We start from the raw sequence: 27,552 nt of genomic DNA, 5'->3' as shown, positions 1-27,552 counted from the left end.
GGAGTGTCTGCTTTTCTCAGATGACTTAAAGATAGGTCACAATTGGGGACTGTAAGAACCCATGGTGGGATGGGCTGACCAGTGGATACAGCAGTGTTACCAAAGAACAGACCCAATTCATCCAACTGCACCTGGATAAGAAGACCAAAAGGAGCAATAACAGATCATCTGTTCTGAAAAAGTATGGCCCACTGAGGAAGCAAAACACAACCCCAGGTGCGATGCTCTGGTAAGGAACAAAGTTTTGAAGCACATAATACAGATAGTTGCAAATGGTGGAGGTGCAAAGAAGATTCATGAGACAATATATAGTATCTGAACTGTGGAAGTGCGGAAAGCCCTGGTGCAGAGCCAGAGTCCTTAAAGATAAATGAGGTCCAGCATCTTTAAGGCCGAGGTCCTGGCAGAACCATAGACCAATGATCCACAGTCAAGTTTCGATCGAATAAGAGCATGATGTTATTGTCAACCCTCTGTGAAAAGTGGGAGAAAAGTGAAGGGGAGCAAACTGAGAGATCGATAACAGTAAAGGACTGACTAGGTGCATGAAAATAAATATAAGAACTGCTATTAAAAAGAGAAAGGTTGTGATTAGAGAGGATACACTACGGAGTATTCTGTTCCATAAATATCATCACATCCACAGAGGGGATGATGTTCATTAAAGTCCTTCTGGATTAAAAAAGGAGACAGCAATTGTTCAGTGACAGCATCAAGGTATGACTGTTCTCTCTACCTGTGCCTGGAGAGACCAATGATCAAACAGTGATGGTACAACCCAAAGAAATATGGATGGCTGCAGCTCCATGGCGTGTCTAGTAGCAAAGACAGGGTGGGCACATGCTGATCAACCAACAGTGTCACCCCTCCATGCACTCGTCCATCACACAGTCTGTCATTTCTGCACAAAGAAAACTGCTGAAGGGTGACTGTATTGGTATGTTTCAGAAATGTTTCCTGTAAGGAAAAATAGAGAATGGTAGGAAGCAATCAGTGCTTTGATGTCATTCAGATTACAACGTAAACCTTGACAGTTCCATTGTATCAAGGTAGCCATTTTTATTTATGTGTAGAACCCTTCTCTTTAAGACCACATCTTTTTTCTTTACTGTCTTTATTCAAGGGAGGTCTGTTGACCTCCATGAATCCTGCTCTGGGTCGAATGGGCAGGTTTTTGCTGTTGGAAGAGGATTCCAGTGACTTTGGACATGAACGAATGATCGCTTTGTATCTTAGGGTGGGAGAAGATGTATCTGAGGAAATGCTCATTCCCAGAACCAAAGGAAGTGGATCTTGGGATTTGCTGGAATGTATATTAGGGACAGATGGGTGTTGAACCATGGAGGTCAAAAGACTTTTCATCTGGTTTGAAAATGATTCTTTTGGAGGCACAGAGAGATGTGTCTGCAATCCAACTGTAATAGTGGAACAAAGTGCAGCAGCATATGTCTGAGATGAAGTGGTGGACAGCAAATTTCGAGCCTCAGGGTAAGTAATGTTGTGAATCATTTTCAAATGCTGCACCTCTTTTTCTTCCAACCATTTAGGATAAGAAAAAAAGTAAAATGGGTGACAGCCTTTGCAACTGATGCAATAAGGGTCAGTTTCACACTCAAAGACATTGTGGTCCTTGCTACTGCAATGAATACACATGTCAAGGAACAATGATATGACATCTTCCAGTGACCGAACTGCTGACACTGGAAACATCGGAGAGGGTTTAGAACGTATAGCTGTATCCTGCAATTAAGATAACCTACCTTAATGGCAGGTGGATGTGGTGATGTAAATTTTATAATGAGGATACTGGTCGGCATCGCAATTCCATCTTTGTGAGTGCAGATACATCTCACTGCAGAAACTCTTTGGCTGGATAAAACAGTGAGAATCTCTGACACTGGGATGCTCCCAACGATGAATTCAAAATAACATGAGGTGCAACCTCAATAGGTACATCACCAATTGCCTTTGAATGCAAGAGGAGTTCACTGTGTTGAGATGTGGATGTTTCCACCAATGTTACTGGAGCAAAGCTTCTTTACCAACTTTGGAGAGCCAGCAAGTCCTTCTAGTCCCTTCTGAATGAAAAAGGGAGACATTTGCCCTAAAGGTTTGTCTGAAAGGGAATGTAATACAAGAAAATGAGGTGCAACAGGTGTTACAGATGTTAAAGATTACTGTTCAGAATCTTCAAGATGTGGTCATTTACCTGTGGACTGTTTTTTTCATTATTTTAAGTTTTTATTTGGAGGATTCATTATAAAAAAACGAATATTTCAGTGCCCACTGACCCACCCATCATGGAGCCCTATGAGGGGATATGCACTACAATGCTAAACAAGGATGCTGCAGCAATGCCAGGGTTTTCGTGAGCACTATTCCCAAACACCAGCATCAGATACAATGTCCACAACATTCTCTGAGAACATCTAATACTGGTACTTGGTTGACCCTAGCCCAAGTGGACCAGCCAAATGATACAAAGGTGTTCACACCAAGGCCACTTGTCTACAGGAATTCAAGGCCAAAGTGGTGTGTTTGGGTTGGACCCCTCAACCACCAGAATCTTCTCCTCCACTTCATGGGTCACCACACACAGCAAACATATGGGTGGATGTTAAGATCCCAGAGAAGGTAAATTGAAAGAACAAAACCTTCCCTAGGAAGTCCCCTCACCACGTACAGGAAAAGTTTGAACTGAAAACAAAAACAATTAACCTAAGTAAATACTTTTCTCGTTTTTCATGAGGATTCTTTATTCATTATTATAAAAATAAATAAAATGTAAAAAAAAACAAACATGTTAGTTAAGGTAACATTACATGAATTAAATAACAATTATAAGGTATGTTCACTAGCAACTTGTGTTTAAAGTTAATTAATAGCATAACGTGAGGTGAATAGATGCCAAGTAATTTGCATCTTACAAAGACATGAATATCTGTTAGTGTTCAAAGGGCAATAAAACAATAAGTATTAATAAGTGTACACTGTTACGAGATTAAAGCTATTTAGGAGAAATAAAGGTAGTCTTATATTACAATTTAAAGTCATTTTGGGATATGTAGGGTAATTTTTTTAGTAGTTACAAAGTCAAACTAAGCAACCTTCAATGACGTTATAGTAAAGAAAAATAACAGACAAAATACAAAGTTTTACTGAAAAAAGAAACATTTGAAATTTATTTAGAATGTTTCAGAGATTACACAAATAAAATGGGAGATTATTCAAATGAAGATACTAAACATCATTCATTTTGCAGTTAAACTGGTATCTAAGAATATATTTACTGACAAATTAGTAATAAAAACTAAAAAAATGATTTTTGCGTACAAAAGACTTGTAATGTTTATTAAAAGTCTGCCAAATTTTGTGAAGATTCCCAAAGAGTATTAAAGTTATAGTATGGAAACTATAATTTCAAAATGGTTATAAGATTGGTGATTTTGACCAACCACACAGGGAGAGAATAAAAGCAATAAATCAACTAGTGAGAGCTTAGAACACATAAAGGTTAAAAAGCTATAAAATTACATCAACAGTATCATCATTCTTTACCCAAAAAGAGATTTTTCTTCACATTTTCATACCAATGCAATAAGTTCTAATTTTTACATTAAAAAAATAAACTAAAATGTAAATATAAAACCAACACATTTAGCAGTGACTGTAAAAGGATTGAGGTCTTTTATACATGGATGCATAGGTATTTTCACTATGTTGGCCTTCAATAAAATATTTCATGAAGTTTTTAAAATATGCATTTTAAAACCAATATATTAGACACTAGAATAGGTTTTCCATAAATTACTATAATTTGGCTTTCTAACTTAAAAGTAGACTAAAAATTTCATAACTTCTTGAAGCAATGCCTTTAGTTTTAAACACTTCAAGGTCTTACAGTGAAATATGCGATTTTACCATTAAAACAAAACAGGCAATCATCTGTTTCATGCACTTAAATGATTTGGTCTCTGTTGGTTATAAATACGTCTAACACCTCTGAGAGATTACTTATTTTTTACAAAACAATAGGGGAGAAGCACATCCCTCATAGTTGAACAAATAGTGATATCTCAGTCAATGAAGAACACGTTGAAAGTTTATATCCTCGTTTTTTAAATATTTATGTCGTGTTTCTAGCTGGTTGAACAATATAAAGACTTCATAGAGAAGGGGAGAAAATTTTTAATTTGAAGTCAAAGCACCCCACCTCATGTGACAAGAGGTCAAGATTGAGAATTTATTTATATAATTTTTTTGATACTGAGAAATTAAAGTGTGGATAGTAGAAAATGAATGATAAATATAGATTAAGAAAAAACTAGTTTGATTAAATTTTAAATGTAACTCTGGAAAATCTTGGCAATATATTCAAATTAACCATCCTGTATTCACCGAGTTTCAAGTTATGTGGTTACTCTTCTTGTACTCACTTGAAGCAGGCATGGTTTTAAATTTATTCCTGGCGTTGTTCTTGCTAACACTGGCTTTGCTACTAAATGTTAAAGTTTTTTTGATGGAATCCAAGTAAGGAATTGGATTTCACATTTAATATGTGAATTTTAGGTGCAATTTCACTTGACATTTTTATTTCATCTCTTTGTACATAAGATTAAGGAACTGATATACTGCACTATCCATTTTTTTCTGAAGTTATACATAGTTATGTTTATTATAATAACAAATTTACTAAACATATCTTCATGAAATATGATAAGCTTTTAATAAACATTAGAAACCCATTGTACATAAAAATAAGATTTTTATTAAAGTATTTTCAGCAATGATGTGTGAGAATTTACAAAACTTTTACTGAGTCAGCCTGTTTTAAATAAAAATACTAATTTTTCTTAGTTTTTATATTTCATTTGCATAACATCTAGAACTCTAAATGAGAAGTTCTGTAAGGTAAAAGTTTGTATTTTGTATTATTTTCTTTACACAGTAGCTGAATCATCACTAGACATTGAAATGAAACCGATTCATGAAATAAAATGAGCATACTTTTCTTGTTTAAATAAATTATTTGTTGTCACTTCTTTAGTTGATATTCACAATTTTAACTGTGTACTTTTACACAACATTTTTAATTATAAGATTTTATTGCCCATCTTGTATAACAAAGTTTATTCATTTTTGAATACTCTTGTATATCTAGTGAGTTAAGCCTTATTGACATTTTCACACACAACTTTCAAATGTGCAAGTACTTTCTGCAGAAATTAAAACTTACATAATATAAATATTAGTAGCTATTATGTACATTCTGATGTTAACTTTATTGACAAAATTTTATAATAAACTTGTTTAATTAAATTTTTAAATGGGACTCTAGAACATTGTGACTTGCAGAAGGCCTTAGAGCCTGTACTATTAATGGGTTAACTTGCAAGTAGGACATATATTCCTTGTTAATTAAATATTTTTTACTAAGGATTTGTCTGAATATAATGAGTCATAGTGTGACTCAGACACTTACTAGTCTGAATGCAAGGTGATTTTCATGTTAAGATTGGACAATTTTTTTCATCTTGCAGTTTTCAAAATTCATTTGCATAGTTTCTAACACCATCTAAAACATTAATTATTTGTTTTTCCCTCCTGTAAAACTATATTTTATGTATTATTTTTTTCTATCCTAATGCAATATGGGATTAGTTGATTTGCCTAGCTTTGTAGTCACAACAAAAATATGCATATAGATCTAGCTTTACTTCTTTCTTGCTAGAAAGACTGCAGATTTTGACAGAATTCTACATTAGTTATCTATTCTAAATAGCTTAAAACTTGTAATGGTTTAAACTTTTTTTAATTTCCTTTCATTGTTTTGTTGCCCTCAACCATGTCTAACTAATAATCCTGCAACTGAGGTTGTAAATTACATGCTAAATGCACCACTCAAGTTGTAGTAATAAAAGAGGTCATGAAGTAGCTACTTTTGATTATACTTTATATATAATGGTAAAAATATATATTTGTAAGTGAAGGATGTAAGTTTTAAAATTTTAGTTACTTTTATAACAATAAACATAAAACAGCAAAATTTTGTACATAAATCTGGCCTCATTTCTTTTCTGTTAGCCTGCTGATGATACTTAAGCCTACTTATTTGTAATGATGGTATCTTACTACGAGTACATTAAATGATGTATATTTCTAGTATTCACTTATGAACACAAAATAATATGCATAAAACAAAAGTATAAACAAAACTATTACAATTTAACTGACTTTCTAATGAAGACATAAACACCTTAAAATACTTAATCTGTATTTGGATAAATCTTTATTTAGAGCAATGCAGTATTATGTATCATCTTGTAAGTTAAAACTTTTTTACTTGCCATTACATCATTTATAACTAATAGAAAGCTAAGTGAACCTGATAGTGGGATGTGGTACAAGGATGAACTTTCTAATTCACATTTTCATAAACAACAACAACAAAACATTAAAAGCTATAAAAGTTCAACTGCCTTAGTAATATCTGTATTATAATGAGAAATTTAGGTTAAACTCAAGACACCATATAGTGGTAAAGAAAAATAGAAAATGGGTATGCCAGAGTGAACAAATGTCATGTTACACAACAAAGAGAACATTAAGAATTTAAGGATTTCTTTTTCAAATTAAGAACTTAAAACTTCTATTAAAACTTTACTTATCAACTCAGTTTTGATGCCAAATTTATTGATATATATTGATAATAAGGTTGGTTGGTTGGTGTTTATGGGCACAAAAGCAACTGGGATATCTGTGTCAAACAGTCAGTAAAAAAGGGAGGGTAAAAGTATTATAAATAGTTAAACAAAATTAAAACAAAACAATGTCCAAAATTTGATAAAAGTTTTAAGTACAATTAAAAAGGAAAATGGCTTGTAAAAAGTTAAAACACACAATGACAATGTCCAATGTCAGAGGAAGCCTGCTGAAAAAACAAGTCTTAAAATGGTGCTGTGGCTCACAGTTGTAATAACAGCATTACAGTAAAATGCAGATTATTGTGACATGAGTGTCACAAATGCCATTGGATTGGTGGATTAGCTCCAGATAAAAGGAAACAATGAATTAAAAAACTGACTGAGTAGCCTAGTTAGAACAACTTCTTTACGGAAAGAAGTCTACCAAAGAACAATAGAAGATTTAATCTGGAAAAGTGGGTTACGATGTTGCTCACACGAAGTTGACTGCAAACTGGCTCAATACTGGGCCTTCAATACAGGACAGGCACAGCTGTGAAGACACCAGATCACACAGACTCAGTCACAGTGTCAATGAGCTCATTCCTGTGAATACTGATGTGGCCAGGTATCCAAAATAACTTGATATGAATAGAAGATAGAGAAAAATGGGCCTGTCATCACAGAATATCAATAACTAACTAACTTAGACTAAACAATGCCATGGCCAGTAAAGAGTTAGTGTAAATAGCACAATCTGTGTACCACATAGCTTCTACATGATCAACAGCAAGAGAACTTGTATACAACTCAGCAATGAACACAAACTGTAGAGGGGGGATCCTGTGAGCAACCACCATGTAACACCAAACCATGGCATATTCCACAGAGACACCTGATTTTGAACCATCCATTTAAACTGAAGTAGAAGGGTGGTAAAAAAGATTTGACAAACAGAAGATGGTACTTTCAATCAAGAGCAGCTACTTTCCTCACGTAACTCAAAATAACATCACAGGTGGGGACAGTAACAAGCTATGGCAAGATGGGCTGATCAGTGGAGACAGCAGTGTTATCCAGTGTGTTGCTGCACCTTGATACAAAGGCCAAAGAGAAGACCATCTGTTCTGAAGAGCACAGCCCACTGAAGAAGGAAAACAACCCCAGATGGGATGCTGTGATTAGGATCAAAGTTTAATGGCATATTACAAAGAATGTTGCAAATAGCAGAGGTGAAGAAGGGGTTCATGGGACTAGATAGATGCAGAAAGTTCCTGTGCAGAAGCGAATCCCTAAATGGTGAATGAGGTCTAGCATCTTCAAGGGTGAGGGTCCTGGCAGAACCATAGACCAGAGACACAGTTCAATTTGAAGCAAATGAAGTCTTAATAGATCCTGAGCATGAAAAATTGATCCCATCCCCAAAAGGTGGTAGAAAGGATACAGAGGATGTTCATTGCCCTCATACACTTTACACATAGCTACTTGATGTAAGGAACTAATGTGAGACTGATGTCAAAGTTATGCTCAAAGAACCAAAGAAAAAACAACATCATTGAGACAAAGCTCAAGATCAGGGTGGCAAAAGTGCATGCAAAAGGTAAAGCCAGTAGCTGTGGTCCACTTCAACAAGCAATTTAGAAAAGTTATGCAGTGATAGTATTAATATCTTGATAATGAAAAGTGTGACACTCAAGATATAGCTCTGAAAATGGGTAAATGGCTATGTAACCCATAGAAGTGGAGGGCCCTCAAAATGCTGCATCTCCATGTAGTAAGCCTTCTTAACATCAAAGAACATGGAAACAAGATGTTTCCCCTTGAGGAAAGCTTCCATGATCAATGTTTTAAGTCGAATCAAGTGGTCTACAGTGGAACATTGTTGACAGAACCCACACTGGGTGTATGAGAGGAAGTTGTTTGATTCGAGGAATCAAAAAAGACAAGCTTTAACCATCCTCTTAGAGACTTCATAGAGACAGCTAGTCAAAGCAAATGGACGATAGTTACAAGGAATCTTGGGATACTTCCTAGGCTTAGAGAAAGGGAGGACAATAACCTGGCACCAAGTACAAGGAAAACATTCACCTGCCATATATGGTTAAAAAACAACTAGAAGAAAAGCATGTGAGAGAGAAGAGCATTTCATAGTGAACATCACAAGATCTGACCAATGCACTGCCAGACTGATAAAAGGAAGAGGAAAATTGATCTGACAGACCTGATGGCCAAAAAGACTGGGAAAGAAGCTGAAGTGCTCAATGCATTTGAAAACACCTTCATCAAGAGCATCAGTGATGCTCTGAAGATTGGTAATTACCTGGCCACTGAAGAACAAGATGGAAAGTATACTTTCCACTGATCTTCTAAATCTTCTCCCATAGGATTTTGGAACTGATGGTACAAGAGATACTAGTTCTGAACTTAATAAAAAATTCATTTAAGCTTAGACATCTAACCTTCCATGCAATTGAACAGGCCTGCTTGAAAGTGACGAGATTCAGAAGAGAGATACCTGTGAAAAGTATCCCAGGCACATGTTTGAGTCTTCCATTCCTCCTCAAAGGCAGGAATACACCATGGACAAGGTTACTATGGAAGTCTCAGAAACAGAATAAGCAGGTTCCTGGACAGTACAGTCAGTAACCACTACTGTGCAGTCATTTATCAATGGCATACAGACAACGAGAGGATCAAGTTTGGATAGAGCAATGAAAGAGTGCCAGCTGGCTTGATTCAACTTCCACTGAGGCAGGTGGGTCAGGTGGCATCAACCATAGGCAATCTCTTTCAAAATAAAAGGAACATGAAATATGAGCATTGCTCCACAAGTACCTTTCAAACTTCCAAGAAATGTGAAGGGAAGCAGAATAGAAGATCAATGGCAGTAAAAGACTGACTAGATGCATGAGCCAGTATTGAAGAGAAAGATCATGATCCAAGAGCATACACTATACATAACAATCTCTCCCATCATTATCAGCTCTGAAAATAAGTGATTATGTAACCCATAGGAGTGGAGGGCCTGCAAAATGCTGCATTTCCACGTAGTGTAGTAAGCCTTCTCATAGTTTGCACAGTATTGAAGAGAAAGATCATGATCCAAGAGCATACACTATATGAAACAACCTCTCCCATCCATATTAGCATCACCTCGGAGGAAGCTGTGTCCATTAAAGCCTCCCAGAATTATAAAAAGGAGATGGAAACTGTTTAATGAGAGTATCAAGTGATCAAAATTCTCCAGGAGACAGGTACAGGGAACAAACAGTAAAGGTATAACCCAAGAAAACAGCCTCCAAGTATATATCAAGCTGTAAAAACAGGGTGCACATGTGCTGGTTTACCAGCAGTGCCACCCATCCTTGCACTCGTCCATCACACAACCTGTCATTCCAGTAATAAAGAAAAACTGCTGAAAAATAACTGTATCTGCTGGTTGTAAGGAAAAAAACATACAGGATGACAGGAATCAATCACAGCCTTAATATAATCCAGATCTGAACAGTAACCTCAAGAGTTCCATGGATCAAGTGGCCATTTCTGTTTAGGTGGAGGAAAATCCTTTGACTTACAACCATGTTGTTTGTTTTTATTACTAAGAAATCTGTTGACCTCCATGGAGTTTTTTGACCTGGGTTGAGTGGGCAGGTCTCTGTCAGCAAACAGAGATTCTAGCTAACGAGGCTGTGAACAAATAATCATTCTACATCTCGGGACAGAAGAAGATGGACTCGAGGAGACATCAGAAATGAGGGCAAAGGAAATGGATCTAAGCAGTCACTGGAAGGGATGGTGGGGATAGAGACAGGGGTAGACTGACTGGTCAACTCACTTTATACAAGTATAAAGAGAAAAAGACTTTGTTGGAGGCACAGAAGGATTTGTCAGCACTCCCACTGTAGCAATGGAACATAGTGCAGTAGCATGTGTCTGAAACATAGTTGGGGACCATAACTTTCGAGCCTCAACGTAAGAAATGTTAACTGTTTTCAAACGTTGCACCTCTTTCTTCTTCACCTACTTTGGGCAAGAATAAAAATAAGAGGGGTGGGAGCCACTACAGTTCATGCAGAGCAGTTCCAGTTCCCATTTGTAGGCATCACAGACTTCGACACCATAATGAGCACAGAGTGCAGTGAATTTGAATGTCCAAACTGCTGGCACTGGAAACATTAGAGATTGCTATGAATGCATGGCTGAACCTTACAGTTCAGATAACCTACCTGAACAGAGGCAGGTGGATGAGGATATGTAAATGTCACAATTAAGATACTGGTCAGCAGCATAGTTCTATCCTTGTGAGTGAAGATACAGCACACAGCAAAGATCCCCTGGCTGGAAAAACCAGTAAGGATATTCAAATCCCTCAATTTCTAAATATTATGTGAGACTAGCAAATTGGAGGTTAAGACTGATAGGTCCAACTTCTTCAGTCACCTCCAAAACCTAGGATATGTTTTATAATCCCATGTTGTAGCTTGTATCCTAGGATCTTTTTTAGAAATATCCAGCATATTTTGTTTAATTTTAATGTCTTTTGTTTATGGCTTAAAAATCTATATTTATAATACAATTGATCAGAGGTTGGGATTTGCTGTTTTTAATGCAATCCTTCCTCTGATTTTGTTTACTTATTTGGCTTCACTTGGATGTAATTATTTAATTTCACTAACACACACACACACACTGGTTCTAATTAATCTATTATTCACATGAAAACAATATCTACCATAGTAATTATTCCTCTCTACTGACTGGTAGACTAATCTACAAAACATATCTATTCCTACTCATTACTGTGTCTTTTGTTGATCTAAAACCACATAATGGAACCAGACTATGCTATTTAGACATCAACATTTTTGAATTCTACTCAAGCAAGTGAATAACATGATTCACATTCCTTCAACTATTTTTTCAAAGTAAAATAGTAATGTGAAAAGCTGTGCAGTTTTTAGAACTAAAGCAATTTCTAACTTCAATTTTTGGGCATACATACCTGAAAAGACGTCATCACTCCATTAGCTAAAGAGGAAAGTCGTCCAGCTACCTTAGTTACCCCATCTTTTACTCCTTCTTTTATGTCATACAGATTAGGAGCATTGTAGCTATTTCCTTTTGCAGCTGATGATTCACCAAAATAGTCAGAACTAGAGATACTACTAGAGCCCTCAAAACGTGAAAGTTTTTCTCTGCATTCAAACTGTTAAATTGAAAACTATCTTAGAATTTGTGGACCGAGACACAGTTTACATATTCAATGCATTGTTAGATGTTATCTTCAACACCAGAACTTGGTAATTACTGCTGCAAGTTTACCATCGTACATATAAAATACAAAAAGTACAAATATCAAGCTCCAAAGTTTTGTAATTGTAGAATAATTGGGAAAAAAAAAGTTAAAATACATTTGTAGTTTAAGTCTGAATTTAATTCATCATTTAACACTAATAATCTTCAAAAAGACAGGAAAAGACTAAATTAAAAATACTGGATTTACAAGTTAAAAAGCAGTCTTATAAAAAAGCTTGAATTCAAAATATCACACAAAAATGTATACATTTTGTAACATTTTGAATTCAAGTAATTTATATATAATTATATATAGCCCTGCTTGAAACAGTATACCAATTTTAGTTTCATTAAAAACTTTTAATTACCATGTTGCTAACATTAAAAAAAATAACAAAAAACTGAAAGACTGTTTTGAGATTGAGATTTGCCAATAAAGAATTCCATTTTGCTTTTTAATGTTATATATGACTAATATGATGGTATAGCTATGGAATATTGATTACCGACATTTGCCAGTTTGTTCTTGTGTCATCATGAAAAGTCATGGCAAGATAAACATCACAAAACCTGATTAAAATACTGGTTTATCAATAATACGAATTCACCAATAAATTTGAAAATTTTCTAAATGTGATATAAAATATTAAAGGTATTCCCACTAAAAATGCCATTCCAAAAGGTATTATAAATAAAATAATTAAAAAATATTTAAACATGTCATTTTATTCTACCTTACTGGAATGCAACAATATAAAAAATTGCTTTTCTCCACCTATAAACTTGAAGTAGTTAGTTCACTGAACATGCCTCAAAGCATAACTGTTTTTCAATCTCTGTGCAGATTTCAACATTTTTGAGGTATGAAACATCCTACCTCCTATCTTTAAAACTTCTAACATGGTATATGAATATAAAATTTCCTAAATGGTTTTAAGTTATACTGGTACCCCCCATCACATAGTTAACAGCTGCCACAGAATAATATACTAATTTAATATGTATGTTTAAATGTTAAGAAGTGTGCACTGAATGAATGTAATTAACCTGTAAATAAAGGACAATCTAAAATCTTTGGTAGAGCCCACAAAACCTATGTATTAAGGAATATCCTTTGATAGACCCCTTAAATCAGAATTTAATGACTAAAACAGTGCAGTTTAGCACTACTTTTGATTCATCAATCTGTCAAATATCATTTATACTCACTACACCCACATTACTAATCAACCAATTTTTTAAATTTAGATATGTAGTAAAAAAATCTGAAGCAACAACTTACATTTGAATCTCTACTGTTACCAAAAAACTGGTCTGAAGAGATGGCTTTGGCATTCCCAAACTTCCGCTGAGCTTCATCTCCAGAAGACACAGAGCTCAAAGCAATAGCACTCTTTCGATTTTGAGTACTACAAACATCATATTTCTTGTAAAAGCACAATGACTAAATACATGAATTTTAAACTTCATACTGTATTACTCAATCATTTCTGTCCACTATTAGATAAGCAACATATCCAAGTGTAAAAGATCAGTTAAAATTGTAATATTTACACAAACATAAATATATGATCATTAAAAAAAAATAACAATATTAATAGCAAATAACCTTGAAAACATTGCTTGTTTTTAATTGATTTCCTTTATCTCAATGTAATGTAGAAGTTATTTAAAAATGTTAATGATTACTTTACCAGTCACACTCTATATGTTCCAAATTTAAAAGTACTGAACTCTCTCAAAAAAGTAACTTTCCAAACATTTAAATTTATTCCATGTCATTTAGCTTGCAAGATATTTATAAGAAAAAATGAAGCAGTTTTAAGTTTTCATTCCACAAAATAAACTTTCATTAGCATTATATTGTGTATAGTTTCTTTTAAAACTACTCAACTCTAAGGAACTGAATGCATTCTGTTAGTTATATATAATGCAGCTCCTGTTTCATAGTGACTGCTGATGAGTAGTTCATTATTTTAAATAGTATTAACTCATATTGGCTTACACATCCATATACATATTTACTAAAATCACAACTGTGACATATTTAGGCCCACCTAGCAAGTGGCTAGAAAGTCTACAGTATTGTTAATTCCTGTAGCTACTAACACTTTAAAGTTATTGTTAAAAATTAAAACTTCTATCCTCTTCAGAAAATTTCTCATTTAATTTGGCTTTAATTACAGATGAACTACTGTTGCTCAATTTACATAAATTTTCCCACTAAACTTATCAAGTTAACAGAACCTCAAAAAGTCTAAAAAAAAACACAAATCAAAGTAACCTCAAACTTATGAAAGTAATATACAGATTACCTTAAATATATAAAACTTGGGCATTTCTTACTGTTTACATTTTCTTTATTCATTAAAAATGAAAGATTTTTCTCTATTATTACCTACTTTTCCCAGTTATTTCCAGAACCTTTTCAAAAAAGGGCATGGACTTTGATAAAAAAAATATTATAATGTTAAACATTATAGTTGGCTAATTAACCTATTCTTTAAACAAATCATATACAAGTATTACAGTTAGCCCAGGTTATTGTTTTAGTTATTAGTGCTATTAATTCTTAACTAAAAGTCAGATTTGTTACATAAATAGGTAATTATTAAAAATTACTTGTGTAATATTCATTTGCGAGTGTTCTTAGCCATGCTGTATCAATTCAGTAGATCATTCTGATGTTGTATCATCCAATGATTCTCCTACTCTTTTCTGATAGGCCTATGGTGTGTGTGAGTGACATAGAACATAACAGGCAAGTGATACCAGTAGCAACTATGTATTTTTGTTCTATGGAAACTTTTGGTTATCCATTGCCCTGCAATGGATATATTAATTTATGTTGAGAAGAAGCTACTAACTTGCTCTGGAAGTTGCCTGAACCAACTGCACCAAGAATGAGAACTTATTTGAACATGTCTACATTGCAAGAAATTACAATGTAGTTGAGTGTCTTAATATAAATTGAATTAAAACATTGTTTATGTTTGGAGTGTCAGTCTTCAAGTTAATTCTTTATTCTAACTGTAAACTTGCTCAAATTAGTGACATATACTCCACTTGCAACTGAAAACTTGGATTTTAAATAAATCTACTGTCAACTGAACTTAAGTCGAGCTAAAAATGACCAGCCTACACAGCATCTATTGTACAAAGGTAATCTAGCAAAAATAGTAGTCCCAACTGATGGGAAAAGTTTATTTTAAAAGTGAATCTCGAGACTTGTCTGCATGCAGAACTTTTACCTCTTTGTATACAGGCTCAGTCAATTTGACTGATCATATGCCTCCCATGTAGTATGTATATTATAACAAAATTTTGCAGACTTTCAGTAAATATTATAAGTCTTTCACCTATTTTCTTTACCATTACACCGTAAAAGGTCATTCTGTTTGATCAACTTCATAATCACCAGCAAAAATTCAAAATAATTCTAAATTACCATTATTTTCTTTTTAGCATGACTTCAAATTGTAACATGAAAATAGATTTGCTTATCCCAAGTATCTTTACACTCCTCACATTATACATCTATTTAAATTTAAGATTAAAGGTTAACCTAAGTAACTTAAACCTTGTGACATGCACAGTAAAGGATAGCTGGGGTGAAAGGGTTAAAATATAGAGCAGGCTGTAAACAGATGACAGATGAGCTTCAAAACACACACACACCAGATACATCACAATGATTAACTGAATATCAAATACCATTAATGATCCAGCTCAACTTGTCAATTACAGAGAGTGATTTAAAATAACTATGCATTGTTTAAGCAAGTTTCAGTTGTCAGTAATACATCCTTTGTGTCTAGAAAGTACTTTATCTGGTCTGATCAATGTTTGGACTCCATATTTGTATGTAGTTTAAACACTTAAACCAAAGTATGAAAAGTACTTTTTAAAATATTGAATGAACACACAGATATCTATTGCTTTTAAGAGAGAAATACCTAAACAGCAAGCTATCCAGTTTTAAAAAGTTGTACATACATGACCGTTTAGTTACGTTTAATGAGAAGGTTACAGTTTAGGTTCTCTGTATAGAATGTTTCAAATTTTAATTTCAGAAGCAATAGTTTATCACAGAATTATGTAAATGTTTGTAAATCATATGTTGTGTAGTTCAATAGTTGTGAATTGGTGGTAGTTATATTCTCATGTCATGTTACTAGAGCCTTTAAAATTTTTATTTTTTTGGAGTATAACTGCATCATAGTACCCATCAGTGTTGAATGCTCAAGGCCTCTGTCAAGGTATACGTGTGCATTAAAACCTTATTTTGATAGTTGAGAAAAATCTCCAATGTGTGATTGTGAGTTTAGTTATAAAGAATGTATGGTGTCAATTTTTAAAGTGAAATTATTACAGATTGTATTGTAACAGCAAAGTAGAAAATCAATAATATACCTTGTCAGATTGTGTTCTAAAGTAACTGGGTGGACTTTGATGAAAAAGAATTATTTAAAACTCTGTGAGCTCTATGTACTTGTTTAAAATCTTTAATTTTATAGTATGTACATCTTCAAACTTTGGCAGCCTTTTAGTTAAGAAGTTTTTTCACATACAAAAATTATTTTTTAGTATTTTTAATAAAGTAAAATAATTTGTCCATGAATATATTGAATATTTGTTCTGAATAATCCACATGCAAAGTGATTTTGATATTAGAGCTAAAAATATTTTACTTCATCACAAAAATCCTAAATTTCATTTGTGTAATTTCTAAAAACATCTTAAGAACATTTTAAATGACTGTTTTGAATAAATTTTATATTTTATCTGTTATTTTCTCTGATTATAGTGGGGTGGTCAATTTTACCAACCTTGAGTATATTAGGGACCATTTCTAAAAATGTAAAGAGGTGAATGGGGCCACTGTGTTTCAGTATATAAGCCATATTGCAGCAAAATGAAAAGATACAAGTTTCTTGTTTTGGCTTGTGAACATCTGAAATTTGAGTTCCTAATTTCTACAAAACTATAGATTTAGTATTATGGTATCATAAATATCTAATTTTAACCAGTGCTGCATCCAGCATACCATGTCACTCACTAAAATTTATATTTAGATGTGTTCTTTGAATATTTACTTTTAAATTAAGAAATTAACTCACATATAATATTAAAGTTTGAATTATAATCTACAATTTGATTACAAACTTATTGATAAATTTAGAAAATAGTGGCTCAATAAAATTTTGAATGTAAGTCAACAAATGCAATGACATGGCCTTTAACCCGTTGGGAAAGGGTTAACTAACCTAGAGATATCAATGTTACTTTCTTAGTTTTATAATTATAAGTAAAGAATCAACATAAAAAACAAGATATAGAGCTTATCCCAATTTTGTTTGCTCTTTACTATCAAAGACAGTTAACTAATGGTTGTAGTGCATTAAATAATTCACCAACAAACAGACTAATAACATACAAATAAATTATACAATTTTCTCTTAGAATCACCATGTTGCTGGCTTTCTAACTATGCAATAAGAGTAGTTACACATGCATCCAAGTTAGCCATTGTGATTCCTTTGTGAACCAAAGTTAAATAAGTGAAATTGATATTCTGGGTCCAGAACACAATGTTATATAATAAATCATTTTATAGATGAAAACACACCAAGTTTCTACTGGTTATAGGTAATACATAATTTAATGCAAGAGAGAACTACTAACAGATCTTGAAAGAAAGGATGTGATAGGAGAAGTCTAATTTTCTATTTGAAAGCTCTGTAACCAACCAAAATTGAAGGATATACAAATTATGGTTTGTCCGAGTCATAATGATTTTATTGTGAGTAAACGTGTTTAAAACTTTATAGTTTCTTTGGTGTGGTTAATAAAATAGAGATGAGAAGATACCTGGTGAAAATGTGTCATTTTTCACACTAGGGGAAATTCAGAATTTTAAAAAACATTTGCTTATAAAATTAAGAACTTAAAACTTATGTTCTACAAAAATGTGAGTTATTAGCAAATGTTTATTCTATACTAATCAATACAATGTAAACAAAAAGTAGTTTAATAAAATACTGTGTCATGCACAATAAATGATACTCAGGGGTAAGAGGGTTAAACACATTTTAAATCAAATAAACTGTGTGCAGTTTCTTTATTTTTTAAATTTACTGCCAACAAGTCAAAGACACTTACTGTCAAAATCTGGTCAATAAATGAAATCTGACAAAAATGTAATTTATATTGTGTCAAGAATTGAAGTATCATTAACCTCATATGCTTACGTAGCCAATACTTCATTATCCAATTGTGTTACAGAATTTTCTAATTTTAAATAAATTTCCACCTGAAACTGGAAATTTTGAATCCATTCAAAATTACACAAAAGCTAATTGTGTTGCCATTATTCTAAACTGGTTTGTTAAAGTGAAACTAAATTTAAAAAAATATGGCATCTAGTCAAACTAGCACTTGTTTTACTCCAACCTCTAGATAACTTACCTACTATCATCCCGTGTTAATATTGCATCTGATAAAAATGATTTTTCACTATCTTTGTCAATATCCCATGGTTTACTGCTAAAACTCTTAAAATCATCATCTTTGCGAGACAAAAAGGGGCTATCTCTGTATCTGAAACAACAAAAGAAAAACTTTTCAAAAAAAATATTAAATAAAAAAATATGTGCACTTGTTAAAAAAACAATCCACAGGATACTACTTAAATGATATGATTACTTGTTAGTTAACAAAATTAATTGTTTTCCTTTATGGAAGTCAAACATTTCTTGTTCACTTGTATAATACTCTTTGCACTTAAACAATTGCTAGATACACTACTCACTTCAGTGTTTACAAGGAAATAATTGGAATTTCACACGCCAAATGTATGTGACACTTCTTGTGCTGCATAATCTGCCCAGCAACAAAATTACGCTGCCCACAAACATGGAGAGCATCAGTTGTTATGGTAAGAAACTAATACACCCCTTCTTTAAAGAAAATGTTTACCATCAAGTTCTCTTTCTGGATTGTATTTAAGCCTCAAATTCGTTTAATCTTTTCGCAATGGGTCAAGTCATCGTGTTTACTGACTTGGATTAAACATTTTTTTGAACTACTATTTTATGAATTTATGTCAAAGTTTGGAATCAAACTGTAGAATATAATTCAAACTTCAATTATTATACACGAGTTAATTTCTTAATTTCAAAGTAAATATCAAAAGAAAGTATGCAAATATAGATAATAGTAAGCTACATAGTATGTTGAATGTAGCACTGTTTAAAATTACTATTTTGACATCATAAACATCTAAGTCCATAGTTTTGCACAAATTAAGAACTTAAAGTAATAATACTGACAAGCTGGAATACAAAACAAAAACCTCGTATCTTTTTACTTTGCTGAGATATGACTTACTGAATCAAACACGGTGACACCCATTCAACCCTTTCCATTTTTGGAAATAGTCCCTTTTATAAAATTACTTCAATATATGACATGTGAATAACAAATAAATAGCTAAGAATACCCCCAGAGTGGTTTTCCCTGCCATTTTAATCTGTGAAAAGGCTACCATGTTCTTTCAATCCAAAATTTCAGTCAGGTAGGTTGTGTCTTCAGCCTGCACAAAGTTTCTTATTTTTTAAAATCTAAATAAATCTTAGTTAGCTTAATATTTATAGTGGAATTCTATGGTATCAGTGTAGTTAATTATGACTTTTTTGGTTATTAAATATTTTTTATATTCTCCAAATGTGAAAATTTGGAAGGCTTAGCAATTGAGTACAATGGTCATAGCGAGAATAGAATTGTTTGCTTTACTTCTTGATTTATTGTTGAATATTTTAAGAAAAATAAGTTTAATAATTTACTTCTAAATAGTAATAATCTACACACACACACACACACACACACATATATACACAAAAAAATGTATAATAATTTAAGTATGACTGTAGTATTACAAAATACAGGGTGTTCAAAAAGTCACTGTGCAATTTTGTCTGTTAATAAATATACAAGTGCACAGTGACTTTCCGAACACCCTGTACTAGCCCACTACAACACAGGTAACACAGGGAATACTAAATTTAAATTTTATATTACTGAACAGATGACTTAGTGCAAGTGTACTTACATCAATGTAAGTTATGTAATGTTAGCTATGCATGACTGGAAGATCAATATAATAAATGATAATATATATCTAGTATAGCATAAACCTATAAACAACACCCTTTTGCTGTCTTACCTGCTGGAATACTGGGATTTCATTGTCACTTTTATAGTGTACTTAAACCCAATATACATAGATATTTTTTAAATCAGTATTGGAATGTGAACAATAAATCCTCAAATTTAATATGTTGTAATAAGAGACCAAAAGTAATTTACTAACTGAAAATAAAAAACAAACAATAATCCAAAACATACACTGTTGGACTTAATTTAAATATGATAAAATGAGCTTTGCAATTCAAGAATTGTTGCAACATAATTCAGTAAAAACAAATGTTTAGTTGTTTAACCTTAATCAGTATTATTTACTATTACTTACTTTGGTGGTCCAGAGGTGAATCCAATATACTCAAATTCATCCTCAAAGTCATGATCTTTATCTTGTTTAATGCTGGATGTAGGTAAATCTTGCTGAATAGTTTTCATATCCAAGAGAGCTGAATGAGAGACTGTTCCTCCTCCAAACTGACCACCAGAAAATCCCATACCAAGCCTTTCAAACTGTTCAGCCTTGTGAGGATCAACATGCTTTAATATTTGTTCCGTTTGCTTTTGTTGAAGACTCAAGTCCTTGTAGGCAAGTCGCATGGAGATACTTGATATACACATTGAAATTGCTAACTCACATGGTTTTATAATAACAGCAATATCCAATTTTTAATTTAATAAATAATAATAAAAAAAGACATATTTGCCAAATAATAAATATCTACTTTTAATATAGTAAGAAATTTTAGAATTTGTTAATAAAATTTAAAAAAACTTAGTATTGACAAAATATATTTTGTTCAGCAGTGTTATGAAATTGTGTTGTATGTATCACTCTTGTATAGCGTACTCTATGTATCATAATTACTGTGCAAGTAATTAATGCAAATGACTAAGGTATCTTCCAAATGGCCAAATTATGTATACTCCACGTATATTCAAAAATCGTGAATACTTTAGACTTAACCAATTAAAAAAAAATGCATTATTTTAAATATCTATTTTACTACAAAACTATAGCCAAGTTGAGTTTTATATAGTATATAGTACCATCTTCAATTTCTTTTTCCAAATGTATCAAAAGGCTTATGTGATGGACAAATGTCCCAAAGTGTGTGTGTGTTATAATAACATGCACACACAGTCACATCAGACTATCTGCTGTGTACACTGTAGTAATCAAACCAAAATTTTTAGCATTGTAAATCTGAAGACATATTACTGTCTCATTCAGGGATGTGTACCAAATAATTCATGAATCTAAGTTATTTAAAAATGTACAAGTACTTATTTCCTGTGTTTTTCTAAGCTGAACCTTTGGAGTGTGTAAAAAATTACTAATGTTTTATGTTTAAGTATACTTATTCTTATTCCAAATCAATATTACAGTCTGATGAATGAAGAAAAAAAATTGTATAACCCCTTGGCCTAACTACAGATGTTACGGTTAATCACAGTACACCACAATTTATGTACAAACACATCTGCATAATTTAGCATAACAATCATGGAGATGGTCATCCCAGATTTATATACAATAATAGCATAAATGAAAATTATTGTGTTACAAAAGTCTTGTCTTATCTTCAAGTCAGCTAGCATTTCAAAACAATGAATAGGGAAATTCAATACAAAGTTAAAAAAATATTTTAAAAAATCAAGGTTCAATAAAAAACACTATGAAAACCCTAAGAACAAGGAGAAACTGTCCTCCACAGTTATACAGATTACTTCTTAGACCTATAATCAGTGCCATAAACTCACCCTACTTAACACAAATATATATTTTAACATACAAATAATGGTTTATATACAATAATTCTGCAAACTTATAAACAAAATTAAGTCTATCTGGTCTTGAAGAGTTTTATTGAGAGTTCAGGGGAGAGTGATTTTCTATGTTAAAATTGTTACACTGTGCCTAATGACAAGTCTCACACTGTTTATAAGCTGACTTTTCTCTGACAAAGATATCTAATATACTCTTAGAAATACTGAAGCTTGAATTTAATTTGCTGAAGTTAAAGGATTTACAATGTTCCAAAACTGTAAGTGTTCCTGATCAAATGCTGTAGCTTTCCAATTAATAAGCACTAATCACAAAATGTATAGAATGGAACAAATGAAGGGGTGAACTGCAATTTGACATCTCACTCAATAATAACTGTATAATAGATACTGGAAAATAGCATGTCTACACCAGCAGAACACTAATCTCCCTACTCTGAACTGAATGGAATTGCCTTTTTTTTTTTGCACGGAACACACCCAGCAGGGTGCCTCCACAGCTTGGAACTACTAAGTGTAAAGGACTCCCATATTCCACTTGAAGAAAGAGGGATGAAAATGTGTAGGAGAGTCCAGAGAAATATCATAACCTGAGACAGTGCAATGGCTGATCAACAAACCCTCCTGATTTATTTAATCAAGGTATGGCAGGGATAGGCAGCTAATCCCTTCTGCTTTACCACTGAAGTCCATGAGTGACACAGTATATAATAAGCAAGTTTATGAAGCAACATCGCAATGTTAATCACCTTCAAGTGATCCTGTGCAATTCCTCATCTCAACAGTGAGCATTGTGAAGCCACAGAATGGGATACTCAAGTCAACATGGCTGCACAGCACATATTTTGAATTGCAGAATACCTGACCAGGCAGCACTTGCCATTTATTTGGATCCATATAATGAAGGTATGAAGGACTGGCCCCTGAAATAAAAGCATTAATATAGACTTATTTAGTCTTAAAAAAACTTGAAAAACAGCCACAGGTGAAAGGCAAAAATCAGAAGCCAAAATCATGATATGAAGTAAAAAAATGGGAAATAAATGGAGTTGGATGTGTTCCATATGCTTGATTGCAGGATTTTCTCCAATGACTGACAAAGACAAGAAACAAGGGAAAATGGTGTTGTTGAACAAATTCCTGTGGGAACAGGACAATGAGAAATAATCCAACTGGATCAAACAGCAAATCCAAGAGGCGAGTGTAAAAGGGAACAGAACTCTAGATAACAAAAACTGCCACAGGAAAGAATATTACAAATGAGAACCACAGAAAAAGCCCCAAAGGAAATAGAGTTACAAAGAGCAGTCACTGGATATAAAGTCTATCTAGATAGGGGACAAGTTTAGAGCTGGTTGGTTGTTTTGCATTTTATGGCACAAAGCAACTAGGCTATTTGTGCAAAACAACCAGTACAATATTAAAAGTAAAATTATTATAATTCGTAAAAAGGAATCATGTTAAAACAAAACAAAGTCTACTTTTAGAATCAAAAACTTAAATAGCATTAAACACAATTTTAAAATCTAGTTTACAGCAGTAAGAGAGAAAATAAAGTAATACAAGCTTCAGAAGACTTTCTCTAGTATAATTTTAATTATTATAACTTGCCAGATTGACTAACAGATAAGTTCAAACAACAGTTGGCCTTTCTAGCCCTGGTTGAGTTATTTGATGTCATGACAATTTTCTAATTTCATATCAAACCAATTTTACTTTAATTTCTAAAAAGGAATCACGTTAAAAGAAAACTGTTCTAACAAGGTAGGACAACAGCCTGGCACCAGGCATGAGGACAAACATTTTCCTGCCAGACCCAGAAAAAAAGAAAAGAAAAAGAGGAATAGCAAGAGAGATGGTGCAGTATGTCGTAGTGTATATCATCAGGTCTGACCAAAGTATTGCCAGACTGATGAAGGGCCAGTTTAAGTTCCACCAGGATTAAATTGGGAGATGAAAACTGTTTAACAAGAGCATCAAGGTCTGATTGATTATAGGTCTCTCCAGCAGACAGACAGAGATAACAGAACAGTGATGCTTTGACCCAAGGAAACCCAAACGGTTACGGCCTCCAACAGCGTATCGAGAGGTAAAGACAGGGTGAGCACATGCTGATTGACCTCCATCATACAACCTGTCACTTCTCTACAAAACACTGCCAATTGATGACTGCATCAGCAGATTTCAGAAATGTTTAAGGAGACACACACAGGATGGTAAGAATCAACAAGTGCTTTGATGTCATCTAGATCAGAATGTAAACTCCAACAATTCCACCGTATAAAAGTGGCCATTTTTATGTATGTGTAGGCATACTGGGTGAGCCTGTCTGTTTTCAACCAAGACTTTTTTCTTTATTCAAGAGAGGTCCATCAATCTCCACGGATCCTGCTCCGAGTCAATTGGGCAGGTCTCTGTCATTAGAAAAAGATTCTAGCAACTGAGGGCATGAACGAATCACTGTTTTGCATCTTGGAGCCAGAGAAGGTGGGCCTGAAGAAATGGCCATATCCAGAACCAAAGGAAGTGAAACTGTGGGTCTGCTGGTATGAATGACAGGGACAGAGATGGATGTTAACATTAATTAATGAATTTTATTAATCAGAGGTCCAAAGACTTTTCCTATGGTTTGAGAACAATTCTTTTGGAGGCACAGAGAGATGTGTCTGCACTCTCACTGTAGCAGTGGAACGAAGCGCAGCAGCATACATCTTAGATGGAGAGATGAAAAGTAACTTTCAAGCCTCATGGTAAGAAATGTTTTGAATCGTCTTCAAACACTGCACCTCTTTTTCTTCCAACCACATGGGACAAGAATGAAAGTTGGATGGGTGAGAATCACTACAATTAATGCAATGAGGGTCCGTTTCACACACATAGGCATTGTGGTCCTTGTCATTGCAATGAGAACACATCAAGGAACAACGACATAACGTCTTCGGGTGATGAAACTGCTGTCACTCGAAACGTCCGAGGGGATTCAGAACATATGGCCGTTCCTTGCAATTAAGACAACCTGCCTTAATGGTGGTAGGTGGATGCAGTGATGTAAACATCAAAATAAGGACACCAGTCAGCATCATAATTCCATCTTTGTGAGTGGAGATGTGCCTCACTGAAGAAACTTGTTAGGTAGAAAAACCAGTGAGGGTCTTTGACTCAGGGATGTTTTTCAAATCCTTCCACAATAACCCCTCATGACAGATTCAAAGTAGCATGGGGAGTAACCTCAACGGGTATATCTCCAATGGCCTTTGAAAGCAATAGGAGTTCAATGTGTTTAGGAGTGGGGGTCTTCATCAATATGTCAGCAGAACAAAGTTTTTTTAACTGACTTAGGAGAGCCAGCAAGTCCCTCTAGTCACTTCTGAATGAAAAAGGGAGACATTTGCCCTAAAGATTTGTTTGAAATGGAATGTAGTATAAGAAAATGAGGTGCAACAGGTGTTACAGATGTTGAAGATTACTGTTCAGAATCTTCAAGATGTGGTCATTTACCTGTGGACTGTTTTTTTCATTATTTTAAGTTTTTATTTGGAGGATTCATAATAAAAAAAAAACGAATATTTCAGTGCCCACTGACCCACCCACCATGGAGCCCTACTAGGGGACGCACTACAATGCCAAACAACGACACTGCAGCAATGCCAGGGTTTCATGAGTAATATACCCAAACACCAGCATCAGATACAATGTCCACAACACCCTTTGAGAACATCTAATACTGGTACTTGGTTGACCCTAGCCTAAGTGGACCAGCCGACTGACCATGGGGGACACCCCAAAGCCACCCGTCTACAGGAATTCAAGGCCAAAGTGGTGTGTTAGGGTTGAATCCATCAATCACTAGGGCCCTCTCCTCCCCATACACATGGCAAACACATGGGTGGATAGAGTCGCATGCCTTAACATGCTTGGCCATGCCGGGCTGGGGGGGAAGAGACAGTGAATCTGGAAGGAATGAATAGTCTATTCTATGATAATAGGAAAGAAACATGGTTAGGGACAAGGCTGTCCAGTAATCCAAAATCAAGGGGGCTAAAAACCCCTGTTCAAAAACTAGAACATGCCAGCCACAGAAGGTGAAGTAGCTGGAAATTCCTGAGAATGGCACAATGTGTGAAAGACTTTCCACTTCCATAAATATACCTAAATATAAGAAGAACATATGGACTAAGTGAAATGAAATGCTATGCAAGGAAAGAAACTTAATATCCTCACCTAGAACCAGACAAAAACCAAGCATAACAACTGAAAAAAGAGCTGTAGAATGAAGAATCAGAGAGGTTCATGAAAGAGAGTTGGGAGTAAGAGAAAGGGTACAGGAGAGAAAAACTGGAGTTGGTGCAAATTAGGAAGCCACCTGATGAAGGAATCAGACAGGAAGATAAACATATAGGAATTTTCAGGAGGAATCTTAGCTGAAAGTATTGATAGTCAAGTCCTGAGGATGGAGACCAAAGGAAAAGTAATTTTTATTCAGTGCAGTGTAAATGCACTGATGTGAGAAAAATTCAACATACTGCAAAACCACCAAAAAACAAGAGGATCAATGGATCATTCTATCATATAAGTTGTGTCAGAGGAAAATATAATCTGCTACGAGATTGAGAGAACCCACAACATGATACATAACTAAACAAATTAGGTGCATGTGGGCCTCTCATAGGAGAACCAATGTATGAAAGCAGAGGGATATTGACTGGGTGTTACCTTAGTGATTGATATGCTACCAAAAACTGACAAATTCATGGACATGAATCATCACCAGACAATGATTGGTTTAGAAGTAAGAAGTGGTCCAAAGCCAAATGGATGGTTAGATGTTCGAGGACATTGATATGCAAAGACTGCTTGTTGACAGACCAAAGACCTGAAGCTTTCAGGTACTCGACCTATGCGCTCCAGCAAAAGCGATGTTTGTAAACAGATGTAAATCTGGACAAGGAGGAGGAAGCAGAACACTTGGTGATGTACGAGTCTGGTCCAACCACCACAGCAGATTGTCCACAAAGGAAGGAAAAAGTGTAGCCCCAGATGAAAAAAAGAGCCAATATGAAGGTAAGGAGGAAGAGGATGTACCTACAAAATTTCTCAAGATTTCTGTGGAAAGCCTCATATAGTAGATGAATAGTGGAAAGATACCACAAAAAGTCGCAAGGGTAAGACATAGCTGGGAAAATTGGGCATGGGTTAAGCGGACAGGGAATGGTTAAAAGAGAACCCAATAGTTGTTGTTTGAGATAAGTACTCACTAACACTACCATTTAACTTGAAATAGAATTGTCCAACATGGACTCTAAACATCAGGAGTGGTGGGAAAAACCAAAATGTTGAGTAGAATGTTCATGTACTAAAGAAAGATGTGGGTCACAGGAAATAGGGGAGAGATACAACACATCACATACCTGAGATATATGGTATAAAAAATCATGGAATGCTTAACTGAGTCCTCAGGAAAGGTATGGGAAAGCATGGCAAAAATCAGGAAGTTACAAAATGTAATTAAAGTCCTCATAACCTTGAACAGATTCAACATGTTTAGGAGAATAAGGGAGAAAGTCTGACCATTACAGGGGTTAAATCT

The 27,552-nt window shown here is 34.1% G+C and overlaps 1 protein-coding gene across 12 annotated transcripts in view; it reads right to left on the bottom strand.

Moving 5' to 3' along the window:
• Positions 1–27,552, bottom strand: part of ArfGAP3 (ADP-ribosylation factor GTPase activating protein 3) — an 86,543-nt gene that overhangs the window by 14,329 nt on the left and 44,662 nt on the right. For all 12 annotated transcript variants that reach the window (XR_013012104.1, XR_013012106.1, XR_013012105.1 and 9 more), the window contains 4 exons: positions 20,509–20,784; positions 18,447–18,578; positions 13,261–13,387; positions 11,686–11,889 (listed from right to left, as the gene is read on the bottom strand). Coding sequence is in view for 9 of the 12 variants with exons in the window: in XM_076448391.1 (XP_076304506.1) it covers positions 11,686–11,889; positions 13,261–13,387; positions 18,447–18,578; positions 20,509–20,784 (739 nt within the window). In the remaining 3 variants the exon portion in view is untranslated. The remainder of the gene's footprint in view (positions 1–11,685; positions 11,890–13,260; positions 13,388–18,446; positions 18,579–20,508; positions 20,785–27,552) is intronic.

This window comes from Tachypleus tridentatus, chromosome 8 (genome assembly GCF_004210375.1).
Source record: "Tachypleus tridentatus isolate NWPU-2018 chromosome 8, ASM421037v1, whole genome shotgun sequence".
NCBI classification, from domain to species: Eukaryota; Metazoa; Arthropoda; class Merostomata; order Xiphosura; family Limulidae; genus Tachypleus; species Tachypleus tridentatus.
The sequence above is the reverse complement of the archived record's forward strand: the minus strand, read 5'-3'. Positions and strand labels throughout refer to the sequence as shown.